The 26,944-nt window shown below is 40.3% G+C and overlaps 3 protein-coding genes across 11 annotated transcripts in view; all 3 read right to left on the minus strand.

Moving 5' to 3' along the window:
• The window catches only part of flvcr2b (FLVCR choline and putative heme transporter 2b), a 20,049-nt gene extending 9,468 nt beyond the window's left edge, over positions 1 to 10,581 (minus strand). For 2 of the 6 annotated variants that reach the window (XR_004336126.1, XM_032542556.1), the window contains exons 1-3: positions 5,422 to 6,384; positions 4,532 to 4,673; positions 1,781 to 1,921 (exon numbers count right to left, since the gene is read on the minus strand). Coding sequence is in view for 4 of the 6 variants with exons in the window: in XM_032542556.1 (XP_032398447.1) it covers positions 1,781 to 1,921; positions 4,532 to 4,673; positions 5,422 to 6,072 (934 nt within the window). In the remaining 2 variants the exon portion in view is untranslated. Of the gene's footprint in view, positions 1 to 1,780; positions 1,922 to 4,531; positions 4,674 to 5,421; positions 6,386 to 9,580 lie in introns of those variants that run through there. The other 4 variants (XR_004336128.1, XM_032542557.1, XM_032542559.1 and 1 more) reach the window with 3 other exon arrangements.
• Positions 10,582 to 11,101: 520 nt separating this feature from the next.
• On the minus strand, positions 11,102 to 15,950 carry batf (basic leucine zipper transcription factor, ATF-like). Its single transcript, XM_032542560.1, has 3 exons — positions 15,475 to 15,950; positions 14,419 to 14,523; positions 11,102 to 11,947 (listed from the first exon to the last, which is right to left on the minus strand). Exons 1-3 carry the CDS (start codon positions 15,535 to 15,537, stop codon positions 11,741 to 11,743), a joined length of 375 nt encoding a protein of 124 aa, XP_032398451.1. The 5' UTR covers positions 15,538 to 15,950; the 3' UTR covers positions 11,102 to 11,740.
• Positions 15,951 to 20,113: 4,163 nt separating this feature from the next.
• On the minus strand, positions 20,114 to 26,232 carry zc3h14 (zinc finger CCCH-type containing 14). 4 transcript variants are annotated; one of them, XM_032542554.1, is made up of 17 exons: positions 26,090 to 26,232; positions 25,648 to 25,690; positions 25,439 to 25,553; positions 25,229 to 25,269; positions 24,914 to 25,088; positions 24,466 to 24,784; positions 24,199 to 24,359; positions 23,173 to 23,273; positions 22,474 to 22,632; positions 22,262 to 22,339; positions 21,992 to 22,148; positions 21,663 to 21,868; positions 21,308 to 21,449; positions 21,066 to 21,205; positions 20,806 to 20,888; positions 20,545 to 20,651; positions 20,114 to 20,344 (listed from the first exon to the last, which is right to left on the minus strand). In XM_032542554.1, the coding sequence occupies exons 1-17, from the start codon at positions 26,123 to 26,125 to the stop codon at positions 20,338 to 20,340; spliced, it is 2,070 nt and encodes a 689-aa protein (XP_032398445.1). In that variant the 5' UTR covers positions 26,126 to 26,232; the 3' UTR covers positions 20,114 to 20,337. The 4 variants fall into 4 exon arrangements, with proteins under 4 accessions (XP_032398445.1, XP_032398444.1, XP_032398446.1 ...); XM_032542553.1 differs by having other exon boundaries at positions 21,308 to 21,446; positions 24,199 to 24,362; XM_032542555.1 differs by having other exon boundaries at positions 20,806 to 20,885; positions 24,199 to 24,362.
• Positions 26,233 to 26,944: the final 712 nt, after the last annotated feature.

The following is a 26,944-nucleotide window of genomic DNA, read 5'->3' on the forward strand; positions in this document are numbered from 1 at the left end:
TAATAGTCACATGAATTGTGTCTTGTGAAGTGACACGGTAAGGTCAAGCAAGGGGAATTCATTAATTTCTCACAGTTGTTGGACGTAGGTGTTGTGACTTCACAAGGTTGACTAAATAGACAGAGAGACCTTTAATTTAATAAAACATTCGGTCTTTAGGTCACATCGATTATTTGTTAAACATTGTCAGACTATTTACAAACTTTGAACCCCTCCTGGACACACTCACTCTCGTCCCTGTATTAACTATTATATAACCAATGACTTGTTTGGATTTTTATGACATTTAACGATAAGATAAACCTTGCCACACTTCAAAGGAAAACTGTTAGGGCTTTATTGGAAATGACTTGGTTTCTATGATAACATCTATTATAAAGAAGAATCATCAAAGGTGCTCTAAGCGATGTCATGAATTTTTTAGGCTACAACATCTTTTGTCACATACAGCAAACATGTCTTCACTATCTGCGAGCTGCCTGTCCCCTGAACACACTGTAAAAACGTGGCCTCTGTAGACAGCCCAGGGTCTACAAACAGCAACAAAAACAACCTGCACCAGAAACCATAAGAAACAGTGTTCCAGCCTATAATCAACAAAAAAGAGTTAGTTGGGCCATCAACGCAGCAGCGTTAGCACGTAGGTTACTTCCACAATGCATGTTCATGACTCAACCAACTCCTCCTTCATGACTCAACCAACTTGTCTCTGAACAAACTGTTATCTATCACGGATAACCCCAGCCACCCTCTCCACCCCACATGGGTCCAACAGAGGAGCAGCTTCTCTAAGAGACTCCAGCAGCTTTGATATCGCACAGACCGCTACAGGAAATCATTCCTACCGCAGGCAATAAAATCTTTAAAGCGTCATCACTGGGTGCTAGATAAGGCTCTCAGACACCACAATACTGCACTAAGGTCAACCTGCACAATTGGTTTATTTACATTTTAGCATACTATTTCAGCAGTTTCACATTTTGTTTTCCCATCCTGTATATATATATATAAATATGTGTTTATGTATTTTATTCCTATCGTTATTTCATGTACTGTATTGTATGTATGTATATTGTATCCAAGTATTTCATTTATATTTACATTCTGTGCTGTGTGACTGATGTATGTTTGCTGCTGTAACGCCATAATTTCCCATTTTTTTGGATCAATAAATGTCTAGTATCCATCCATCCATCCATCCATCCATCCATCCATCCATCCATCTATTCATCCATCCATCTATCTATCTATCTATCTATCTTGTCACTCTCACCGCTGTCATTGTGTCAATCCTGGGTGAAAAAGGTCTAAAACCCATTATACACAACCTGCTCAGCACCAAACAACAGACAAACAGTTAGCAACTAGTGGAGCATTTAGAGACTAAAGAGACTTACATTTCCATCAGAAGATGGTGAAGACCAAAAACAGAGGTAAAATTGAAAGTGAATATTGGACTTTAGGCATCAGATGACCATGAACATGACATTGTTTGTTTACAAGTTTACCATATCAAGTTAAATGGTGATTATATGTCCATGTTGTCTTTACAATGGGAAGAATCAGGAAAACTGTTAATGAAGCTTTAATGGTTACAATTTAAGCCACACGGTTAATAAATAAACAAGCACCTAAATAAAATAAAAGCCATACCAGTGGATGTTTCTTACACTGGCCTAAAATAGCTTTTAAAGTACTTTTTTATGTTGTTCCATAAAATGAACATAAACAAATAACTTTTTTATTGTGGAGAATGTTGCTGACCGAAGCGTTGACAGACCGTAAGTGATGATGAGGAGGATGAAGGGCTTGTTGCGGAGCAGTCTGAGAATAGAGGCTGTGTAGGAGTACTGCTCTGGAGGGATGCTACGTGCTGTGGCCTGGGCCTGAGTTGGAGGAAGTTTAGGGCGCTCCTGAAAGACTGACATATGAAGAAACCAAAATATTAAACACAGTAAACACAAATAACAGCAATAGCAGCAAACTCTACACCCACAAACATACACTGCCATGCAGGTTACAGGTGAACACTTTGCTAAATCAGCCATTGGAAAACAGTCATGATCACAGACAAGATCATGTACAAAGTAATATGTTATTTACATATGTGGTATAACATATCACAATCAGTTAATTTAATTTAAACTCTTTATTGATTCCCTAAGGGGAAATTACATTTACAGTTGCTGTTTTAATACATTTTGTATACCTTCAGTGACACTGGAAGATGTTGTAAAATTCCTGAATTTGATTGGAATTTATCTTACTCTAAAGCTGCTAAAGGGCAAATTATAAGGGGAATATTGGGTACATTAATGTTTAAATGCTTAAAATAACAAAATGGGACAGTTTGACATTAGTTTATCCTCTTTACATGAGGAAACAGGGCTGCAATCTTCCAAATTGTCTACCACATGCATGTCTGAGAAGGCCATAGAGTCTGTGAGCTGTGTAATGGAACACATTCAGACGCAGCTGTACAGGTCCGAACATATACAGTATGCTCAATCCACCTTCCCATAATGCGTGATGTAGATGCACTCATATTCTTTCCCTTAGCGTTTCTAAGGCCAGCCTCTGAGCCAGAGGACAGTCATCTTTTGGGGTGACAACTGTGACGTGACCTGTTTCAGTCTGTTTTCTCCTCGGGCTTCAAGGGGAAATACAGATGTCTGTCTTTGTGGGTTTTGGATCTGAGCCAACCTTTTCTTCCCACTGGCAAAACAAATCTGAGGGTCTGTGTTTAGTAACCAGTTCTCACTAAACCTAGGAAAATAAACACTTCTTTGAATTATTAATGATGTCAGCTGCATGTTACTAAACATTACTGTTATTCAAAGAAAATGTTATTCTAACTGTACTTATTTTTTTTTATTTTTTTTTAACGGTTTGTGCATGCAAATCTTTCTTCACCACGCTCGGTGTTTCCCCTTACTCTGTCAACCAGATCCACTCATATTATGTCTTAATGCAGTCTTTCTTTGCAGTTAACTTTGGCTGCCAATTTGTTTAAAAAAGGAAGGCAGCAGCCAAACTTCTTCTCTCACCTCTCTTTGCATAGAGTTTATGCAAATCTCTTAATCCTGAGGTCTGCCCTGCTGACTCACAGGCCTGTTGCAGGGCTACAGATGGCCCTGCCAGCAGGACAACCCTCACACATGGCATCTTTCATGTATGTGTGAGGGTGTGCTATGCGTGTGAGTATAATATGTGTCATATCATGAAACCAATGAGGCCAACTGGAATGAATTATCTCGCTGGAGTAACCAAGAGCAGCATAAGTCACGTCCATTGCCATAAACCATAACATGACTAAGGTAAAGTCTGTATGTGCTGTAAAGAATTTCTGATCAGCGATCTAATGAGTTGTGTGACGTGGTTGAATTTAACGCTTATCTATCTTTCTTGTTATACAATCAACACTGACGGTTTAGTCAGTCTGAAAGTTGTACATGGTGCCACTATGGAAGGCCTTCACAAGCATCCTTTTGTGTTTCTGAACGCAGACTGCTCACGAGCCTCCCCCCACCCACCCAGTCCTGACAGGACAACAGCTATTTCATGCAACCCAGCCCACAGTTCTCTATGGAAGAGTACATACTAAGATTGTTTGCTACAGACTTTCTCCACAACAAAAAACAACATAAAATCAACTACATCTGAGGTGATGAATTTGTAATTAAAAAAAATTAAATTCTGAGATAATGCTTAGGGAACCGGTAGGAAAAGGACATGGTGGTGAAAATGCATTGGCAGCAGATATAAAGCAGACTACAAGCATTTTTCCTCACAAGTCACATCCTGTTTTTCAAGTCACGCCACTTCCTTCTAACCACAAAATGTACTTTTGTGAACTAAATATGTTACAAGATAATACTGTTCACTACACTGGAGCACTCTTTTCCCTAAATTTGGTTCCTGGTACCGTGACATTCCTCCTGTCCTGTACCACAATAATAATTTTGGTGAAGTTTTGTGTTGGTGCGGACATGCAGGTCAGCACTTTTCTTGTCCAGTGAATGGTGTTTCTTGTCAGAGTGGGAGTCTGCTGTAAATTAAAACCATCATGAGTTGGATCCACTGAATGAGAAAATCCCACTGGACTGAGTGAATATTGGTCCAGACAATACACATGAAAAAATGTATGTTTCTGAGGGACAGGATAAAGTGTGGAGAAGTAGAAAAGCTGAGTGACTGTAGTGATGTCATGTATGACTTCATTCATTCGTACTCCCTTGACTGCTTCATTGACCTCGCCTTTCTATTCCATTCACAGAAAGATCATTGGTTACACTGTACAGTGATATCAGTATTAAAATAGCATTTAAATCCAGTTAATCTACATTTTATGTAAATTCAAGAAATCCCGAAACAGCAAAATGGTGTCTAGCCATGCAGAAAGTTTCGGTTTTATCTGCAGAGGTTTTAAGATACCCGGCTCCGTCTGCATGGCAAGATAACACTGGAAGTTGGTAAGAAAACCCTATTTTTGGTATGTGGACTGACACAGATGCCACATGACAATTCTTACCAAAGATAACAAGGATGAAGAGTAAGGTAGCCACTCCTGCTGTGATGTAGAACATAATGCTGATGTGATGAGCCAGCTGGTCTAAGTCGTCCACATTAGGCACCAGGATGGGAGGCACAAGGAACCCAATGGCAATACCCAGCTAGAAGACAATGAACACATATAACACAAATGAAAGAAAAAAATGGAAGACAAAAGTGAACACGCATCATTGTTTCCCAAGTTCAAGGTGACTTAAAAACAGAAAGGTTTTGCTTATAACCCTGTGTTTTCTAAATTTCATATGCTGCCTGAAAAGTACCACAACAAGTGTATTTAGAGGGTATCATTGCCTGTTTTGACACCAGTGAAAATTTAAATTTTAGTAAAGTAATATACATTTTTGGTGTAAATACACACTTAATAACGTTATGATCCAATTGATCTTTTAAGGATAGATGGGGATGTTATCTGTAGTACATCTTGGTAGTTCAATTTTAATTATTAAAAACATGATTAAACAACTATCACATATTTATTTAATTGGCAATCCTCTCAAAGAAGCTATTTTACAATGTCACTCATCTAAAACTCGCATGTACAAGTCAATGAAACATGCCACATGGTAACCATCTCAGAATGTTTATTTCTACCATATGGGTTGCTAGAAAAGCATATTTTAACAGCATCTATGCCATCTAACTAATTCAACACAGAACTTCAGGATTGGGAAACAGTGTTTATACTTAAACAGCTAAACAGACATTGTACAACGAGGTTTCAGCAAACAGTTAACAGTTTTCTCTGGACTCTCGCAACACTGGAAGTCCTATACAACTCTGGCATCCTGTGCAGTTGCATAATCTACAGACAGCTCCCTCATTATGTGGACACTAGATATTCAGACAAACCTGGTTTCCCAGAACTCCTATGGAACAAGCGGTGGAAACCTCTTCCTCTCCGAACCACAATGAGGCAAGGTAAGAGGGAATACCAAGGATGAACACAGTGGCCACTGAGCACATAAACTGGCCAAAACAGGTGACTGGAAACAGATTGGGACCGGCACTACCAGTTTTTATCCAAGCACCAATGCAGTTAAAGGCTGACCCAACGAGGACAACGTCTCGGATTCCCCTGTTGTCCAGTAGCCACAGGACGGGCAGAATGAGTGGAATGTAAGTGACCAGGTAGATCAGGGACAACCAGTCGATGGCCAGAGAGTCAATGTTGTAGAAGCGCATGAATATGTTGCTAATAATGCTGTACTGAAGCCACATAAAGGCATTGCTGGCTGAGACGGCGCTAAAGAGAAACAGCATGAGCCAGCGTCGGTGGTAAAGTTTGGTCTCAGCCTTGGGGACCAGCTCTGCCTGGTCAGCCTGTAAAGCCCCAACGTCTAATCTTGACCCAACAGGGATGGCTCTGCCTAAAGGTCCGGGAGTCCACTGCAGCGAAGCGAGGCCCGGAGCGGGATTCTTTGCAGCCTTGGACCACGGCCATTCTTCACCACCAAGTTCAGAATTTGCATGGTTGTCTTTCAGAGTATTGTTTTGTGGCATTTTAACTGTCCTAAAGTGGGCCCCTGGAGCGTGAGAGGTGAGAGGTCTTGAAATTTCAGAGCTTGTGTCCTAACAGCTCGCTGTCCTGTGTACAAACTGCCTGTAGTGGAAAGATGCTTTTCTCAGAGGAGCCAGAGTCCGACCACAGCTGGAGTTACCATTGTCTAGTGTCCTGATTCACAACTCATAGCATGTCATGGCATTCTACAGATTTATTGCCTTCAGTCCGGTCATGTGATGTTAATATAGGAATTCTTCCAATTCTACTAAAGCCACTCCTGCAAACTCAAACCTTGTTTTACCTCTTGAGTTAACTGTCCCTATTATAGTGACCCCAGAAAACAAAAGAACCGACATATTTCTCTGTTGAACTTTATTAAGTACGTTGTGAAGGCTGAATACTGTTAAGGATAATCAAATATTCCTTTCCTGTTTTCCTCATTTTGCATGCAGTTTAAAAAGTAGATTTTACCACAGATTTTGTTTTATGTTGATTTTTACAATATATGATATAATACAATTTTAGTGCAACAGTGTCTTTGAGATATGATTTAATTCCCTCATTCCTTCTTTTAGACCATTGAAGGGTGCGGTGCGATGTAATGTTCTGATAATGTAGGCCGTTTGGATGCAATAAAATAACACATGATAAAACCAGTTTGAGGCCTATATTGTATGAATGCAGGAGTCCAGTCAATTACTAAGTCTGTGAAAGTTGTTTGTCATGCACAAATGACCGGAAAAGCCTTGCTCTGTGGAGGTGTCACTAGGGATAAGGTGTGTAGGAAGGTTGTCAAGGCAGTTTTAAATGTAGTGTTAAACCTGTCTGACGGCTGAAGTGTATTTAAGAAGTTGAAACAAAAATATTTGTTAAAAGACAACATGAGCAGTCAGAAAGCCAGCAAGAGTTTGTTCTTCCTGCCTACATCGAAAAACCCAGTTTGTGCTCTGGGTTACACAACGCTAATTCTCCAGCACTAAGCGATGACTTTTAAGTGACATTTTGCTTGGAGTTAATGTACTGTAAGTTGAGTCAAGTGTTGTTGTTCAGAATCTTAAAGTGTTGAATGTGATGTTGTCAGTGGCACAATGCTGATCTTTGCACTGCTGTCTGCCTTTTTGGCAGCTTAAAATGTCCTGCTGCCTCTTTACTAAGATAAACACAACAATAGCAGCACACTAATGCATTTCCATAAAAGTAAAATGAGAATGATATATGTGAAGAATGTTGTGAGTTGTTTTACTGACTATCACAGGTTACAGTACAGTCACAGAAAGAAATCCAGAAAACAATATCCGTGGTAATGTTCAACTGCAACTGTGTGTTTAATGTGTAATAAATGGTTTATCACATTAAAAACAATGTAACTGTGTATATATTTAGTATGACTACTTTAGTATGACTACTGCAATGCTCTCTTCTCTTGTCTAACCAAGAAAGCTTTGAATAAACTGCAAGTATAGCCATACTGGTAATTGTTTGGACCAGTGGTGGAAGTATTCAAATCCTTTATATAGCCCTGCATTGAAAATGTGATTTAAACAAAAGTATGTTAGTATAATCATATAAATGTACTTAAAGTATTAAAAGTAAAATTATTCACAAAATCCTTACATTTTAGAAACTGGAAATGATCAAAACAGTTCTGTCAATCAACTAAGTGTTTCATTGGCTAATCATTTCAGCTGCACTTGTAGGCTGTTATAGTGTTGGGTAGTTTGATTTGATTTTTTGTAGGGATAATTTTGTTGGCATTTTAGGTCTTTATTTTTATAGGACAGCTGAATACATGAAAGAGGAGCAAGAGGGGGAATGACATGCAGCAAAAGGCTGCAGTTTGGAGTCGAACCAGCATCGAGGAGTAAACCTCTATAAATGGGTGCACGCTCAGGTGAGCGACCCTTGGGCGCAGAAGGGTAGTTTCATTTACAATAAAACCTTGTATTTTATCAACAACATGTGTTTGTGTGCAAAAATCTTAATTTGTAAAGTAACTGGTAACTAAAGTTGTCAGATTAATGTTGTGGAGCTAAATTTCTCTTTGAAATGTAGTGGAGTAGAAGTAGAAAGTGCCTTTAAAAGAACAAGTATCTAAAATGTATATTTAAGTACAGTTCTTGAGCTAATGTACTCAGTTACATTCCACCACTGGTTTGGACGGACTTCAGGATTCCGTCCTCAGGTTTTCATCACACAATGGTTTATAGTAGGTCATGGCATAGCAGTGCCCTGCTATGTCATGACCTACTACAAACTACTATTTTTAGTCACTGTTCCATTATCTTTTACTGTGACTGTTATTGCCAATATTCATTTCAACTCCAACCGGCCGTCAGACACCGCCTACCAAGAGCCTGGGTCTGTCCGAGGTTTCTTCCTAAAATACTTTTTCCTCGCCACTGTCACACTGTTGCTTGCTCTGGAGGGAACAACTAGAACTGTTGGGTCCTTGTAAATTATAGAGTGTGGTCTACACCTACTTCATCTGTAAAGTGTCTCGAGATGACTCTTGTTATGAATTGATACTGTAAATAAAATTGACTTGAACTGAATTGAATTGAATTGAATTGAATTGAATAAACCTGCTTGTATCTATGTCCCTTCTAAGTCCCACCAATTTCCAAAATCTTGTTTGGGTGCTGTGGTCCAGGACCCTCTGTGGAGCAGCTTTTCCAGAAAACCTGAGAGCATCCAAATTGGCTCACAGCTTCAAAACATTAAATGATCGATTCTAGTATCTTTTGTTGCTGCCACTTCACTATTGATGATTTACACAAATTTTGATTCTTTATTAGTTTGTTTATCTCAGACTACTTAACCATATAGTTGTCTTTTTTTGTATTTTGTGGTTACTGACAATGATATTGGTAATTTATACAAATTTGGATACTTTAGTAGTTTGTTTCTTTCAGGCAACTTGTTCAAATAGCTTTTTTGTATTCTGTGGTCACTATAATGGCAATGGCGGAGGGCAGGTATAAAGGCTCGACACCTGCGGACAAACTTACAAGAAAGGTTGTTTTGTGTAAACAGGACCCTCCACGTGCTTCATGCTGATTAATAACAAGTGGCTTTGTGTTTACAACGTTTTAATTGTGTGTAAATATCTGTTTATAATGTACCGTATAACAGTAGATAAAGGTTTTTTGTATTTATCTCTCACTGTTTACACAATTACAATTTACAATGCCTTCACACAAATGATATATGATTTAAGACACATAGTGGCTGGTTAAATGTATGTCTATTCTTGCATGCTGGTTCATTGTGTATTGCTTCCATTTATTCATTCCCAGTAAACGACGCTTTGGCTTGAACGAACAGGGGATGCACTGTGGTCGCCTGAACGTGCGTAATTACGCAAACGTGCCTCATAATGTGTGGGAATGTCCGCATGATGGGTGGTGAATGGAGCCCTTACATACAGATTAAATTAGTGAACAAGTAGATGAAGAGCTATCCTGGTCTACGTACTGACCAGGGGACAGTCTGTGCTTCCCAGCCTACCTGATTCCCGAAGACTCCGATGGAGCAGGCGGTGGACACTTCCTCTGAACCGAACCACACTGACGCGATTCTCGACGGCATCCCGAGGATGAACACCTGCGCGCACGAGCAGCAGAACTGCCCCAGAAAGGTGACGGCGAACAGGTTGGGTTTGACGCTGGCCACTTTGATCCATGTGCCTGCACAGTTTAGAGCAGTGGCCACAAGCGCGACGACCCGTAGCCCCTTTTTGTCCAGCAGCCAGGTCACAGGGAAGATGAAGGGAATGTATGTCAGCATGTAGATCATAGACATCCAGTCTATGGTGAATGCGTCCACGTCGTAGAATTTCATAAAAATGTTGTTGATGATGCCGTACTGTATCCATTGGAAGGAGTTGCACAGTGAATATGAGCTGAACAGGAGGACGATCAACCAGCGCCGTTTGTACAGCCGGGTGGGTGGCAGCGCTTCCCCGTCCAGCTGACTCTGATTCTCGGCGCGTTGTACCGCGTCACACGCTTCATCCAGTTTGGCATGGTTCTCTAAATCCACCCCATTGCCTTTAGATTGATCATCGTTAAGTGTAGTGTCTCCTAGTCTGCTACATAGACCCATTGAGTATCAACTTTACAGTCGACTACTGTGGTCTAACCACTGCAAACTCTGAAAGTGAAACTGAACTTCGCCTCGTTTCATCAACGACAGATCGTCTACAACTTCATGTTTTCAGCCAAAATGAGAAGTCCAATCAAAATGTATGTTTTAAATTACCCGAACTGTTAATAAGTAGCCTACGTAGGGAAGGCTATATAATTCGTAGTTTTAGCATTTCCTCAGCAGTCAGCTCAGCAGTCAACTTTACGCCTACAGGTACAAGTCCAATACATTAGAGTTACAGATACTTTCATGAATGAATATGATCCTCTCGGGACGAGGTTTCCAAGTGGCCACACGTGTAACGCCTTCTGTGACCCTCCACCCGGACCTAAACACCGCTTTGGGATCTTGGAGTAAGTCGGTCAACTCAGACACATGGGCGGAGTTTCATAAACAGTTCTTTGGTATCTGAGAAGCTTGTTGCACTGAGATATATCTCACATTCAGCCTACAGTTTGTAACGTGCATACCCCGGCCCTTTCTTTTCTGATATAATGTCTGTTGTGGAGCTGCCAGTTTTAAAAACATTGCAGATATCAAATCATTTATTTTGTCCATGTGCCTAATAATAATAACAATAATAATTTAATGATCACAAAAAGGTGAAAGAGACAAAAGACTCAGTTGTGTTCAAGGACAAAATATAGGCTAATTCATGCCCACCAAGGACAGGCTGTGAAATAATATTTTGATTGTTTGTGCTTTAGGACACATACTGTAACTTTATCTACTGGTGAACAGTGCCATCTAGGGACTCCCTCCTCAGAGAAATAAAACATTACAGTGGTTTGTTATCAGCATAGTGCAGACACACACTACTGTCATGACAAAGAAAAACACTACATGAAGGCATGAATAACAACCCTGTGGAGGTCAGAAACCAGTACCTAAAAGGCAACACATTTAATAAATATATTTTGCTTTTTCTTCTCCCACATCAGCATCATCATCAGTACACAAGTCAAGACCCTTTGAAAGCCCATTCTTCACTGCCAGACGTTTCTTTTTTGGTACATCAAAGCTTTTTTAGGATCTCGACTTTATACATTCTCTTTGTCCACAATCAAATCTGTCAAAATCTCCTGAGCATTATCAATCTACATTTACACACTGAACACACAGTTCACAAGAAACTGAAAACACAACATGAGGATGATGAAGGTGCTCTATGACACTAAAAACAAAAAAAATACTGTATCACCTGAGTCACCTGAAAATACAGTAGGTTGTTTTTTTTCTTATCCCGCTGTAAACATAGACTGGTTGATAATTCTACTCATCAAGCCGTTTGAGTCCACATTCACATCACTGGTAACAATCAGGTAAAAGAAAACAGATGAGCACAAGCTAAATAAATAGTTTTCAACACTGCTTGTTACAGCTTGGGGTCCGTACTGTCACTGTTTGAGAGACATGTTGGCCTGTCATGTTAATGTTCATATGTTGAACAATTATTAACATTTGTAGACAATCTCCGGTCAGTCTTTCTCTCCATTGAGGTCAGTCATCTGTTTGCATCTGTCAGTGCTGGTAGTGTGGTACAGTGATGTGCTGGTGGTGGTAGCTGCCGTGATGGGGAGGGTAGATGAGCTCGGGGGTCTGAGTAGCCAGGCCGGTGCACAGAGGTTCGTGGCTGCTCAGCACAGAGGACAGATACTTGGCCTCCTCTGTCAGCTGCTTCACCTCCTTCCTCAGGGCAGCGTTCTCCTTCTCCAGGTTCTCACTCTCCTGGAACACACAGGGGCAGTGTTGGTTTGTTAGTGATACAAGTGTTTTATACTGTGAGGTTAAGTGTGGGAATGACATTAAAAGTGATATCTGCAGCACTATGTCCTGTTTCCATGCAGTTTGTTTTGCACGTTTTACTGCTTGAACAACAAATCAGCATATATTTCCAAAGCACAATATTTTGCATCTATTTAAATGTATTTGCTGTATAGATAGCAATGCCTGCATGCCTGCCTGCCTGCCTGCCTGCCTGCCTGCCTGCCTGCCTGCCTGCCTGCCTGCCTGCAAAACCAATGACTTCCCCATCAGCTTCAGTTGTACTTTGCAAACATTTGCAAATGTGAGCATGCTGACACCCTAAACTGAGATGGTGAACTTAATAAACTCTATGCATGATAAGCATTAGCATTTTAGCATTAGCATTATAGCTTCCACAAGCTATGTGAAGAACAGTCATGCTAGGAAAAAATATAAATAAGAAGTTGGCAGTAATGTTGATAAAATGTACTTTTAAAATGAGCTAAAACAGGGGTATGCTACTTTCTTTTTTTTTAACCAGAGTTAACTCAAACCCAGCTGGTAACGCAGGTGACATCTTCAATTGCATTACCAGAGAACAATATCATAACTTAAGTAATAATGAAAGTATTAGTATAGAATATTCAACTTGTTTTTATTTTCATACTGAAATAAATGAAGACCAAAGTTTGCTTGGGAGTTAGTAAAAACACAATAAATCTACAGCATGAAGCAGCCTTAGTTTAGCTTACTTTACAGTAAAGTATTTAAAAGATGTAGTAAAAGTGCATTGTCCTTCATCATTAACCCATGAATACTGATAAAAACACAAAAATGCCTGCAGCTCACTGAGCACAGTTTTATAAGTTGCCATTCTAACATGTTTAGATGATGTAAGTTAATTTTCCAAAACAAGTTCACTAAAGTGTCTTTCCTACTCATCATCTTCTTCGGAGATATACATATATACATATAAGTAGAGCAAAGTATTCGCGAGTGGTTGAAAAAAAACCCATCTTTTTGGTGTGGGAATAGCAGAGTTGAAAATCTTCCACTTGGTTAATGAAAAGGTCATCACACCATGGCCGAAAGATCATGATACTGAGCCGTGGGTCCTTACTGTCACAGAACCTTTGGGCAAACCCCTGTACTTGCGTCATTTAGCCAAATACAGCCCACTGCTATCGGCGCTTTACAAGAAGTTACTGCCTTTTTCTCCCCTCCTGCCCACGACATACAATTTCAATCTCATTTATACAGAAGAAAAAAATACTACTGAAGAAACAGGAAATAAGCCGCGGTGTCATTGAGAGGGAAAATTCGCCTTCCTGTTTATCAAGTGAGATGGTGACAGAAAAACCACAGAATGCTATGTGGTCCCCTGGTGTTCTCTGTGACTCTGACGGGCTTTAAAGAGATTGACACACCATAATTCATGGGAACATTGTTACAAATCGTTGGATCTACTACTGCCTCCAGTGTGGGTGTTTCTTAATGTCAAAGTCTCTTCAGTTCATCTGATAAAGTTCACAGAAACAGCAGCTCTAAAAACATCAGAGTACAGTACAGCACAAATCATCTCGGCCTGAACAAGGAAGTCACAGATAGTGGATATGTTGTCAGCGTGTTGAAATGTGTGCTGATGTAAGTTGTGACAGCACGTTAGAGTTACAGTTACAAGGATCCATAAGACAGAGACCTGCTGCACACATGTGTATACAGATTTAAGAATGCAGACGAAGATATGCCTAAGTTTGAACTGAATAAAAGCCCCATCTTGCGTTGAGTCAACCAAGTAAAAGCTGAAACGACACTGACTACAAACTATCACACGTAATGAGCTGCATGAAAGAATAAGGGGGGCAACAAACAAAACAGCCGCACACCCGGGACACCCTTCTGTTATCATATTCAGTGATGCAATCTCTGCTGCAAAAGGGAGTGATTTTCCCACACATGCTAATTTATTCCTTAAGCTTCTGCAAACACACAGCAGCGTCCAAGTGTGCAGCCCAACAGAAGCCATGACACATCGCCACATGGTCAGGTAACGCTTGGTAAATATAGTACAAACCCGTTCCCAGAGGGTGGCGATTAATTGATCAGTTGGCAGAGCGTACAGGCTGCACAAACATCATTAAACTAATGCTGTATCTTTCAACATCCTTCCATGCGTATGTACAATCTGATGTGTAACCAGCATTGCGGTACAATAAAAGCTTTTACAAAATGATAGCTTTTTGGGGCTAGACATTATGCTTGTGTATAGATCCATCTTTGCCAAAACTATGCAGTACTTCATCAAGTAACACTCATTTTTACATGAATACCATGCCATATCTTCTCTGTTCTTGTGTATGTCTCTGTGGCAAATGCTTTAAGAATTAGACGTCAGTGTTAAAATGTGTTGCTTCTGAGTGTGTGTGTATGTGTGCACACAAAGGTTTTCTCACCAAGTGCAGGTTGTCAGCTTTCTGAGTTTGCCTCATCCTGCTCTTCTGAGCCGCAATCCGGTTCTTCTCTCTCCGCATCACCTTCTTTGCATCATCTGAGGAGCTCTGACAGAAATACAAATGTTGACAGTGAATGTGTGTGCAATGACACGCACATCGAGTGGCAAACTGACAGGCACGGAGATGTTTCTGTACATGAAAAAAGTTGAAGATCAGACTCTCGTAGTTTCTGCTGTTGGTGGGTTCATGTGTGAAATGGAAGCTGCGTTGGTTTTAATGACAGTTTGGCAGAAGATGGGCTTAACTTTACACTTCATGTGAAGGGCAGGGTTGGGGAGTGGCTGAGTCATCGCTTAGGTTTAACGCACACCCTGTTTCATGTCCTGAACACTCAATTTTCTTGGTATCATAATAACTAATCCATTTCAAAATGCTGAGTCAGTTGGACATCAAAGAGATAATAAATCCATTATCTAACGTCTTCTGATGGTCCATTAAAGTAATGCTGAAAAAGCCCCAAAACAACTGATGGCGCCAGATTGCTTTATCCCCCTAAAGTTAGGCTCCAAACTTGTTTCATGTATAACAAAATGTTTTGTATCCACAGTGCTTAAGCAACAATGTGCAAGAAAGCGGCACATGTGAAACAAGACTCATGTGCAGAGAAACATAGAGTAGGCTACCAACTCAATACACACTCTGTTCCCGACAGCTCCCCAATCATTCACAGTTTGACATGAGACTTGCTAAAACAAAGGATTCCCATAACTTAGAGAAGTGATACATTTTGCAATTCACAAAAGCGTACACTTGAAGGGAACCATGCCTGCAGCCCATGTGTGCATGTGAAACACTTCTGAAAAGCTGTGAAAATAGCCAACAAAGGCTGTGTTGCTGCCCACTAACCATGCATCAAAAAACTGCATCCAATCACAGATTTAGGAGAAATGTGTAGCGTCAGGATTTGTATTTAATCTATAAATCTTTAGTGTAAATATGTCGCCAAGTAATCTGAGGTGTATTATTGAGAAGGTATACACAGAAGCGCACACTTACCGGCCTGCTTCCAGGTGATGGGGACTTGTAACTTGTGTCATTGCTGTCAGAGCCCTGAGCCATAGCCAACTGCGGCGACGGAAACCGTATGTCTTTGTCCACTTCTGCTTTGTGTTTTTAGTATGTGTGTGTGTGTGTGAGAGAGAGTGAGAGAGAGAGAGAGAAAGAAAGAAAGAGAGTCTGTGTAGCAGAACGGGTGCTGAGAAGAAATTGGCTTAATGAGTCTTTCTTCCCTCTTTTCTTTCCCTTTCTGTCACTCCTCCTTCTCTTTCACTCTCTCTCTCTCTCTCTCTCTCTCTCTCTCTCTCTCTCTCTCTCTCTCTCTGACACACTGTGAGACTAGCTGTCTGCTTAATTAGCTGTATGTGATGTGGCTTCTGGTAAGAATCTGGGTAAGTTGCATTAGACTGGAAGTCCCATGTCTGATGGAAAGTTAAAGCACATAAGGTCATTTTGTAAATTTCAGAAAAATAACATATTGGGGGGGTTTCAATTTCAATTTCAATAAATATGGGTGGATATTACCAGCTTTAAATACTTAGCTAGGTGACTACATGTAAAAATAATGATAAGAGTATTATTAATTTCACGTAGACATTAACATCTAGAAGCAGCACAATCAAAATAAAATAAAAAATGACTTTCACCTAAAAGACAGGATATATTAACCTTGCTGGTACCATTTTTCCATGTGTGATTATAAATATATATATATATATATAGATATACATACACACAACACACACACACACATATGTACCTATATATACATATATATTTGTGTGTGTGTGTGTGTGTGTGTGTCTGACAGACATGGGCATTCCCGCTTCCTCTTTTTTCAGCAGTCACATATACGTTTCGACCAAATCCTCAAGAGACAGTGCATCCTAAAAGTTCACATGGATGACTGAGTTGTGAGTATTTACACACGCTTCATTGTAATTTCCAGATATCTACCACACTTTCTTGCTCGCCACCCAGCAGCTGCAATAAGGCGAGGCTATGTCGAAGGACTCGGGGCTCCCCAAAACCCCACCTAGAATTCCCTTGTTGTCTTTCACTCAAAATGACTCTCTGTAAAGATGTTGGGGAAATCTTCTAGAAAATGTACAGTTTGAAGAGGCTGAATGTACACAGTGGCGTGGCGTGACACCTACTGCTTCTAAAAGTCAGGGGCGACGACTGCAAAAGCTGCATATGTGACTTCTTGTATCAGTTTCTTGTTTACCTCCATCAAGAGGTAACATTTGGTGATGCAAGAATTTTTCTTGTGAGAAAAAAAAAAAAAAGAATCAGGACCAAAACAGCTTTGCTTGGCAGAACAGCCCGCCCACACAAAAACATGTTCTACCATCACAGGAATTTTGAAGAGCTCGGGCAAGGCCAGACATTTCTAATACTTGGCATTTAACGCCGTCCAAAAGAGTTGAGACTGCAAAAAGAAAAGAAAGCTGATTAGTTTAATTCTGCTTTAACCAGGACGCAGACACAATACGGCACAAATATAGAAAAACATAACAAGTCCACGGCTTTGACTTAAGGCAGCCTAATTGCTGTATCAAGCTTATTTCTAAACCTCATTGGACCTTAAGGTGCTGAGGATCGACAAGTGTTGGGCTCCTCCGAAACTGCACTAAATAAATCATGAAGTCATTAAAAATGTTGAGTGGATTGAGATCATTTATAAAATGTGTCAAGTAGAATTGTTTATGTGCTTGCCATTTAATTATGCCATTTGTCAGTGATCTATAAGTGCATTTGTGAGCTATTCCACGAGGAGATTGTTAAAACAAAGAGAGATGTTTGCCCTCTATTAATCCTGCTGGTTGCTCTCAGCAGCAGTGAGAGCTTGAGAGCAACTTGTCACACAGAGTTTGACACACTTGCTCAGATACACTTGAGTCAAATAAAGTAGAGGTGACAGCTGATCTACATTAGCAACTGCTGTCAACAGTAGTCTCACTTCTTCTAGCTTACTTAGAAAAACCCTGATGGGCCATTTATTTAGATAGCAAACTGTGATGCCCTCATTTGTGGTCTCTCTTCCTTGAAAATGACTGTGGGAGGTTTCTAATAAGCACCGCATTATTGAGGGAAAGTGAAGAATCGTGTAGACGCCAATGACCGTAAAAATAAAACTGATCCACGTATTGTTAGTGTAATATACGGAACACAGTATTTACTTCAAAACAAACACCATTGCACCACAAGTGCAAAATCCAGTCTGTGAAAAGTTGACTTTTTTTCGGGGGGCCAGTCTTGATAAACTCAGCATATACAAGCTTTAATCAGGAGATATACTGTACATAGATTGCACAATCGTAGGTATTATGCTGATATAAAGTTAAAACAAATGGCCATTACCAGTGGCAGAGTTTGTGGTCAACCACCTGTTTGTCATTTAACAAAAGGATATGGCCCTCTGTTACTATGGGATACAACCTGGTGGTATGTCCAGCTTTAGAAATATACATTTGGTTGATCTTTGTTTGAAAATGATTTAAGACACACTCAAGTTATTAGAAAATGCTGTATTGTTTGTCTCAGTTTGAGGCAACACTTCCTCATCAACTGACAACATCCCTGAACTTTGGTCCACAACGATCCATTTGAAAATCTGTAATTCTGTTCTAAAAGCACTGGGAAGTCAGTCTGACTTATGAATGATCAAATCTCTATTAGGTCTACAAGAAATACATTTGAATGAACCTATCAAAAAACAGTAAGTCTTTTGTTTACAGTTTCCATATGCCACATTTTAAGTAGAATTAACCCTTTAGCACAGATAAAAGCCTATAGATTGTTATGCTTTGTTTTACAGCATACTTCAGTAGTTTGTGTGCGCCTTTTACTTGGCGCCACCTACCTCATGACAGAGAAGTATTCAGTGTGGTTGATGTAGTTGCAGGTGTCCTCCAGGTGGAGGCAGTGTAGGACACGCAGAACAGCCGGGCTGTGAGGGCTTTTTATGAACAAGAAGACTAAACAAAAGCTGCGGTGTGATGCAGATATGCGGATATATGAAGCGGGGTCGTGGCAGTAGTTAATAGTAGTGAAGCTATGAGTGTAAAAAGACTGAGTCCCGCTGTATTACCCAGGCTGCACTACAGCGTCTATTCACAGGCGCGATCCCACTACTGAGCGGCACGGGGGCTTTGACCTGCTCCGTTTCCGACCTGGACCGGTGCACCCCTCCTTAGACGACCTGGTGATCCCGGGCTCCCCCAGGAGCACCATATCGATACCGAACTTAGTGCGGACACCCGATCGGCATAGTCCGCTGCAGCTCAGAGCTCCTGGGCTCAAACGGTCCGCCAGCCTCAGCCTCCCAGTAACTTGGATTACAGGCGCGCGCCACCGCACCCGGCGAGAAACAGACACACTCATCGGGCTTTTGACTTGGACTATGGTGACGTCATCACGGAGTACTCAGCAGCGGCTTCTAGTGGCGGGATTGAAAAATACAGCTGCAGAGATGAAAGCTGATAAACCGAATATATATATATATATATATATATGCACCCTTTTTCATTCCTGTTTGAATAATATATTTTATTTTATCTTAATTTACTGTATCTACTGTATGTATTGTGCTGATCTGGCTCTTTGAACCGTTTTCCTACATCACTCTCTGCCCAGTCTCCCTGGTTCACAGAGAGCAAATCTAAATTCACCAGAATACAGATTCAAAGTTAACTGTTGTTATTAAATACAATTAGCTAAGAATAATGGCTTTTGCTTCTTCTACATTGCTCAAAAAAAAATCACTTTGTGAGTTTTTCTTCCCCAATTTTGATATAGCAACCTAAGAGTTTATATATTTATATTTATATATATATATTTTTTTAAAGATTACTTTTGGGGCATTTTAGGCTTTTATTCAAAAGGACAGATGAAGACATGAAAGGGGAGAGAGGGGGAATGACATGCAGCAAAGGGCTACAGGCCTGAATCAAACCCTGGCCCGCTGCGCCAAGGAGCAAACCTCTAAATGTGGACGTCCATTCCACAAACTGAGCTATCAGGGCGCACAAAATGAAGAAATTAATAACCACACAGACTGTCAATACTTATCATGGTAATCATGTTTGTGATTCTCAAGTTAGACAAATGAGTTTCAGACATTTTGTTTACTTATAGTTAGGTCATACAGCTGTGGGGATGAAGGCTCCACATGAGATCTCTCATTGAGATGACGCCTAACATCCAGTTGTCCTAACATCCAGGTGTCATCTCAAAGCCTAACTGGATGTGCTTGTAGATGAAATATAAGTAGTGACTTGATAAATAAAGTCATTTATACAGCATATTTATCATTAGTGTATGTCAGCATGTCATGGTTTATCCACTGTTATTAGTGAATCAACTATTCAAACTTATTAGAAGAAAATGCATTCTGTGTTATATCAACACACGCTGCTAATAGTATTGTTTGGTTCTGTGCTTTATTATCTGCTATGTGCAGCTGCATGCGACTTGATCTTATCAAAGCTAAACTGAACCACTCTCCTCACTGACTCAGTTCTTTCTGTATCAGAACGTTTAAAAAACGATGGTCAGTCAGTGGTGAAAATCTGCATGAGCCAACATTATTAAGAACATGAGATAAATAAGATGACAAAATGACAAAAGTTTAAAGTTCACTGTGGAGAATTTTAATATTCAGAGAGCATGAGGGAAAACCTTTTTTTTTCCGTTTCAATACAAAACACTTCTCTTAAAAAATCAGTCCAAACAATTCATTAAAAGAAATTAAACAACAGTTATATACTGCAAATAAGAATGAAAATCTGACAGATTGAGAACATCGTCCATAGTTTCACATGTGAACCATCAGCAGACTTCAGTGACTGTTCCTGGACTTTATGAGCTGTGAAGGATAAAGAGACATCATATAGTTGGTGCAAAAAATATGATATAGATGATGACATTATTTAAATCATTGCTTTAATTTAACATTTCCTTAAGTGCTTTATTGGGTGAATACATTAGTTAAAATCTTTTATGCAGGAGATACTATCATTAACAATGTCAAGCACATGGAATTTAGCATTACCCCCATCTGCTCACCTGGTCTGTGTTTTTGTCCACTTCAGGGCGTGTCTCGGAGGCAGAGATGTGGTCGGGTGGTAGAAGGTACACCCAGCTCGTTTACACTGTGCCGCGAAGCGACAGGGCTGTAATGGGAGGAACAGAATTGACCAAGTCAGACTGCATCTTAGGGCCTGTGCAGAATGTCCTGACTTTCAAATAAAAGCCCTTTCCATTTAACCAAATCCCACATTCACCTGAATTACAAATACAGAACCAAGACAATTTACAAAATGTTACCTTGGGATGATAAAACGCACAGTCCATCTTCTTGCACTCTGGAAAGAAGCGGCACACACTAGTGGTTTGGACTGGCTGCACTGCTGTAAACACAAAGAGTCAAGTTAGAAGTGCAGACTGCAATATCTCAACGCCCCCTTCATGTTGGTCTTTATTTGAGGACTATTAAAACACTAAGCTTTGTTTGTCTGAACTGTCTTGTAGGCAGAGAGAGATGCTGAACTGTGTGCAGAAGAATCCCAGATGCAATGAGGGAGTACCTGGCCTCGGCGGAGGTGCAGCTGTGCTTCTTCGGCTGACGTGAGTAAAGGGACAGTCTGGCTTGGTGCACCTGGCATCGTATTTACAATTGGGATGCACAAAAAGGCATTTATCCCCAAACTTGCAAGTGGGAAAAGTCCTTCAGAAAAAAAAAATCATGAGTAATGAATTAGTGAGTGTTGAGCGATAAAAACGTGATTATTATTTCTTCAGTTTCATATATATTAATCAAAATACTCACTTGCACTGTGTTGTGGGGTGATGGTACATACAGTCATCTCCACTTTTACAGACCGGCCAGAACTTGCAGCGCTCCATCACCTTCTGTTTCTTTAAAGGGCCGGCATCCTCTTCCGCCATATCAACATCCATCACATCATCATCTGTCAAAAAATTGTAGTTAATGTAAATTCCTTTCTTGTTTTCAAGTTGTATGTTTTTTTTTTTAAATAAAAAAAGGTTAATCATAAAAAAGGACAATGTTAACCCTCAACTGAAGCACACTGTTTGAAACGTGATATTAAAATAATGCTAACTTAATGTTATTGCATAAATATCACAATTTACAGTAAAATATTGTGATGAGAACTCCACACCTTCTGGTAATGTGAGTCTTCCCTGTAGTCTGTGAAGGATGCTGACTTTAGGCTCCCTGTTGGCGTGGACAGTTGCCTCGGTGACCTTTATGGGCGGTCTCACATCATCCAGCTCCATTTCACATTCGGCAAGATTCCCCAGTGGGCTCGGCACCCCATCTAATGTCACTATGAACTTGGGACTGGCAGAGTCTACCCTCTCCTTACTGGTGGAGAAAAGAAAAAGGAAAATATGTGACACATTTTTATGTACAATTAGAAAGAGATGAGAGTACTTACTGTATATAGAGAGATTTTGTGTGTGTGTGTGTGTGTGTGTGTGTGTGTACCTAGCCTGGACAGTGCGTGGTAAAGCAGACTGGACTCCCCCTTTGACCTGAGGACGCTGCTGGCTTCTGGCTGTAGATTCCCCCAGCTGCAGTGGGCTCATTATGAAGGAGCGGGTATCAAATGGCTTTGCCTCATTGCCTGCAGTGACCTCTACACCTAAAAGGTACATCACAAATGCAGACATCCCAGTTTAATGCATCACTGAACACAATCCATTAGGCATGTTTTGCAATAGATATATCATTAGTTACTACTTTTAAAAGACTTACCATAGTCCCTCTGTTCTTCTCTTTCACTACTCTCTGCTACATCCAACTGGAGGCGTGAAGCTAAAGATCTTGCTGGGGCTGGGAGGAAAACATTACTTAAGTAAATTGCTTTTTTTTTAAATTGTGATTCCGCCTTTTGGATGGCATGGTGTTTAAAGCATTGCTTAGCAAAGGTCACTCCACATGCTGTAGTAATTCTACTGTCCACATACCAGGTGTTCTGGCAGGAGGTAGCTCTGCAGAAGGGTAGGCCTGAACCCTGGGGGCCAGGCTGTGGAGATGCTCCTGGACCAGCTGGATGGCTGCAGTCATCTCTTCACTGCTGGCCACACGAGTACGAGGGGCCACAGGAACAGTCTGCCTCTGTGGTACTGGAGGGGGAAAAGAGAGAAGTGTGTGTATGTAAGAAAGTGATTAGGGCAACTGCTTACCTGCAAGGTCTCATGTGTAAAATGGACCACATTGGAAATAAGAGTTCACACTTTGGCCGTTTTCACACGTTTGGTCCGGACTTTCGGACTTTGCAGTTTGATCCAAACCAAAATTTTAGGTGTGAAACCCCCCCCCCCCCGGACTGGATCAAAAGTCCAAATTTTGGTCCGATAAAAAGAGGTGGTTTTGGTCCGGATCAAACTGAACCATGGTTCGGTTTGTTTATAGTGTGAAAACATTTTTTGGATAGTTCGGACTTTTGGACCGAATACAAGAAGATGGAAGGCTCTCCTTGTGTTACAAGACCGGGGAAGCTCCTTTAAGGAATAGCTCGGTGGTGCAAATGGTGCATTCATGCCACCTGGGTAGGGCTGCAACATGCTATCCTTTGGATTTTGTTGTCTGTTAAATCCATAATAAATCAAATTAAAAAGAAATTATTAAATGACAGAACGTTCATGGTAACCCATTAAACATACTTGTGGGGTAGGCTGTAGTTTTGGTGATTGAGTCCTGGGCCTCGGAGATGGCCTTCAGTATCAGATTCCTGTTGGCTTGCTTGGCTGGAGGGAGAGTAGGCCTGTAACATAATACACCCCAGTAATAAGTTAAAGCTGAGCTCAGCAAAGCATGTCGGACAATTTAAGATGAAGAAGTGGTGGCGGTGGCACAGCGGAAAGAAAATGTTACATGAACACTTTACACTTTACAATCATCTATGTCATGTCATGTTACTAATGTCACTTTGATTTAATGTTTATATTTAAAAAAAAAGTCTATTTGCTTTTATTTATTTTTCAGTAGAAGTCAATAGGGCTGGGCAATATGGAGAAAATCAAATATTAAGATATTTTTGACCAAATACCGCAATAATATTGTAGTGTTGACTATTGGTGTTTTCACAAAATTTTTACACAATTAGATTTTTTATAAATAATCATCAGTAATGTGGATATAATGACTAAGTGGGTAAAGGCAAATAATAGAACAGTTACAACAGTCTGGTAAGTTCAGAAAATGACATCACTTTATTGTAATGCAGCCTTTAAAACCAGGAAAAGATTTATTATTATTATTTATTATTACGATGTTACGATATCCAAAATCTAAGACGAATCTAGGCTCACATCACGATGTTAATATAATACTGATATACTGCCCAGTTATAGAAGTCAGTCTTCACCTATTTAATTTTGCCTGGTGCTGGTCAGGGATTGTGTTGCTGGGTTTTCTATGATGTGGTTTTGTGTAGTTCAAATGTAATACATTTTAAGTCATAAAAAAGATAAGTCAGTGCAGTTTTTTTTTTTTTAGAGACAGTGAAAAGGTCTTAAAAGAACTCCTGCAGTGTAAAATATGTGTTCTAACTGAATGCAAATACCTAGGACAAACACATTTGCTACATACTTTTAGTTAATAACAGTGGATTACAATCCTGGCTTGCCCTCTAATTCGAAAATGTTTACCATATATTGCAAAATATGACATAAGGAGCAAACACTGACTTGCGTTCTGGTTTGGAGGGTAGGGACACTCTACTGGACAGGCCTCTGCCTCCATAGCCTATGTCTTCCTCTTCCAAATCATCGCTATCCTCGTCTGCTGCTCGGTTCACTCGCACCACTGAACTCGCTACCGGCGCCTTGCGCTTCCGGGACAGCTCCTCCTGCTGAACAAAGACGGCAGACCATTAATATTACGGATCTATACCTACAACTGTCTTGACACTTGTCAACGGAAAATGATCAGATGCTCTTATCAGATCACAGTACCTTACTGGATCCGGTTCTGGAGCTTCTGCTGCTTCTGCTGTCCTGCTGCCTTGAGTGAGAGGATCCTTCGGAGGGTCGACACATGTCTGCAGAGCCTGCTAATGTAAACTTGCTCTGACCCGGTCTGTAGATTTCAGCTGTGGGTCGACTAGCTGCACGTGATCGACCATGGTTGCTGCCCATTTCTACAGGATCCTCAGCGATGAGGTCATCGTCCATCTCTGGTTTGATGTCAATAATGGCCTCTAAGGGGAGTGGCTCCATGAGGGGCTTAACGGTGGAGGTAAGTCGAGAGGAACTCTTCTCCAAGCTGCCTCTCCTGATAACAAACAGATATATACAAGTGTTTGTGCATTTGTCTGACATGTGTGCTGTTTAAGACAATGAACTATAAACAATGAATGTTAGCACATGAGGACAAAAACAATTCTAGCTTTGCATTAGGCACCTGCTTTCATGAGCAGAACTGGAGACGCGTGTTTCGGTCCTATCAGAGCGTGAGCTGGACACTGTCAGCACCTTCAACTCCTCTGCTCTGCTGTCCTCACTTAGAGATGAGCGTCTCTTCCCAGCAACAGTACCACTGTCCGACTGGAGCTCATGTCCAGTGAGGGATGCAGGCTCTGTAACAGCCATGTAGGCAAGTGGAGAAAGAAAACATGAGCTTGACTAAGATACTAAAACTACAAGCTGTGTGCAGTCAATTATCCCTTCAGCTGGTTAAAAAGTGCAGAAAACCTGAAATGCTAATAGTCTGACTTACCAACTGCAACCGTTCTTAACTTCTCAAGGACACCCTGTAGCCTAAAATCAAGAAAGAAATCCATATTATGGCTAAAACAGATAGAGAATGAGAATAATTGCAAAGTGTTATGGGTAGAGAGTGCATGTTTCTTTTGTATGTTACAAGATAAACGATAATGTACAATTTTAATTAGACAGGAAATATACACTGATCTGTCTGTCCTCGTACCATGCTGTGAATTTGCTAGTGTTGTTTCCGAGGAAAAGGGAGAGATCGTCAGCCATCTGTTGGGAGGTTTTCTTGTTTGCTACCATCACCATAATATAGTCGGGAAGCTCTTCATCTAAATCGGTAAAGGAAACACATACGTTACAGCATGTAGCGTTACTGTGAGATTAAAGTATAAAATCCCCGACTACTGCGTTTTATTTACGTACCAATATATGCACCGAGTTCCTGAAGCTTGCCCTTGATAGCAGCCTGAAACAAACCAAAAGTACAGTACGGATTATATTAACGTTATATAGTTAAACAAATGATGGATAGCATACTGGCTAACGTTAGCTACACAATAGCTTTAATTTGCAAATTACAGTACAAAACAACCGACTAAGTAGTGGAATGCTTCCTTATTACAGTATAATTACAAGTTTCCCAGCCGCTAACACGTCTATAAACCTGCCTGCTGGATAAGTTATCAAGAGATTTAGAAAACCTTGCCATGGCCTTTAAAAATAAAAACCCTGTTAGCTAGCTACCATTAATGAGAAATTACGCTAGCATACGAATGTTAGCTATCAACGTCCATGCTACACTAGCCTTAACCAGGCTTTAGGTCCGGAGAAAAATCACTCATATACAGCCCATAATGTTACTCACTCTTATTTTCTTGCTTATCTCTGTCCCAATCTCCATGCTTCTCGTTATTTCAAGTAAATGAGTTAAAATAGAAGCGAATGTTTTCAGCTTTACTGCTAACGAACACAGACAAATGTTAGTGACGTATGATCACGTGGCAAAAGAAGGTAGCTGAATAGGGACAAATCAAGGACAAACCCAAATTGCCTTTTTATTCTTCCTGCTCTTTCATTTTTCTTGGCTTCTTAACTTGCAAATTAATATTTCAAACAGAGAAATATTGCAAAAGAAAATTTCATGCCACTGCACACTATCAGCATTACTGACATAAGCTTTCGTGAGGCATCAAATTCACACAGTCTAAAAATATAAAACAACATTGTTGTCCTAAAGAGCCACAGGCTGCAGCAATCAATAAAAGAAAAAGAAAAAAGAAATATAATCGCAAACGCCTGGAAAGGAAAAGAAAGGAAAATAAAAGCCTCATATTTGAGAACTGCATCCACAAGATGGCGAAAGAGACCAATAAGAACACACAACTCAAGTAGTGAATTTGACCATAGTTTGAAAAACAGATACCACAGTCTTTTAATCTTAATTTTGTTAAACTGCCACTTTCTCAGACACTGTACTTCATCTTTTTTAATCTCTACAGCGTTTAATGGGCCACATGTAAAGGCATTCTGGGGGGTGCAAGTAAAATATATTTATGTTGCAAGTTATGGTGAAGAAAAGAAAATCTATGATTTGAATGAAACACAATTATGTCAAATTTATTTTCATTTAAAATAACATTGAAATGCTGTATTTTACAGCATGTTTGACTTTTGAATGTCCATAGCTATGTGTTTTCCCTCAGATATTATTTCCTGTTTT

This window comes from Etheostoma spectabile, chromosome 18, assembly GCF_008692095.1.
Source record: "Etheostoma spectabile isolate EspeVRDwgs_2016 chromosome 18, UIUC_Espe_1.0, whole genome shotgun sequence".
NCBI classification, from domain to species: domain Eukaryota; kingdom Metazoa; phylum Chordata; class Actinopteri; order Perciformes; family Percidae; genus Etheostoma; species Etheostoma spectabile.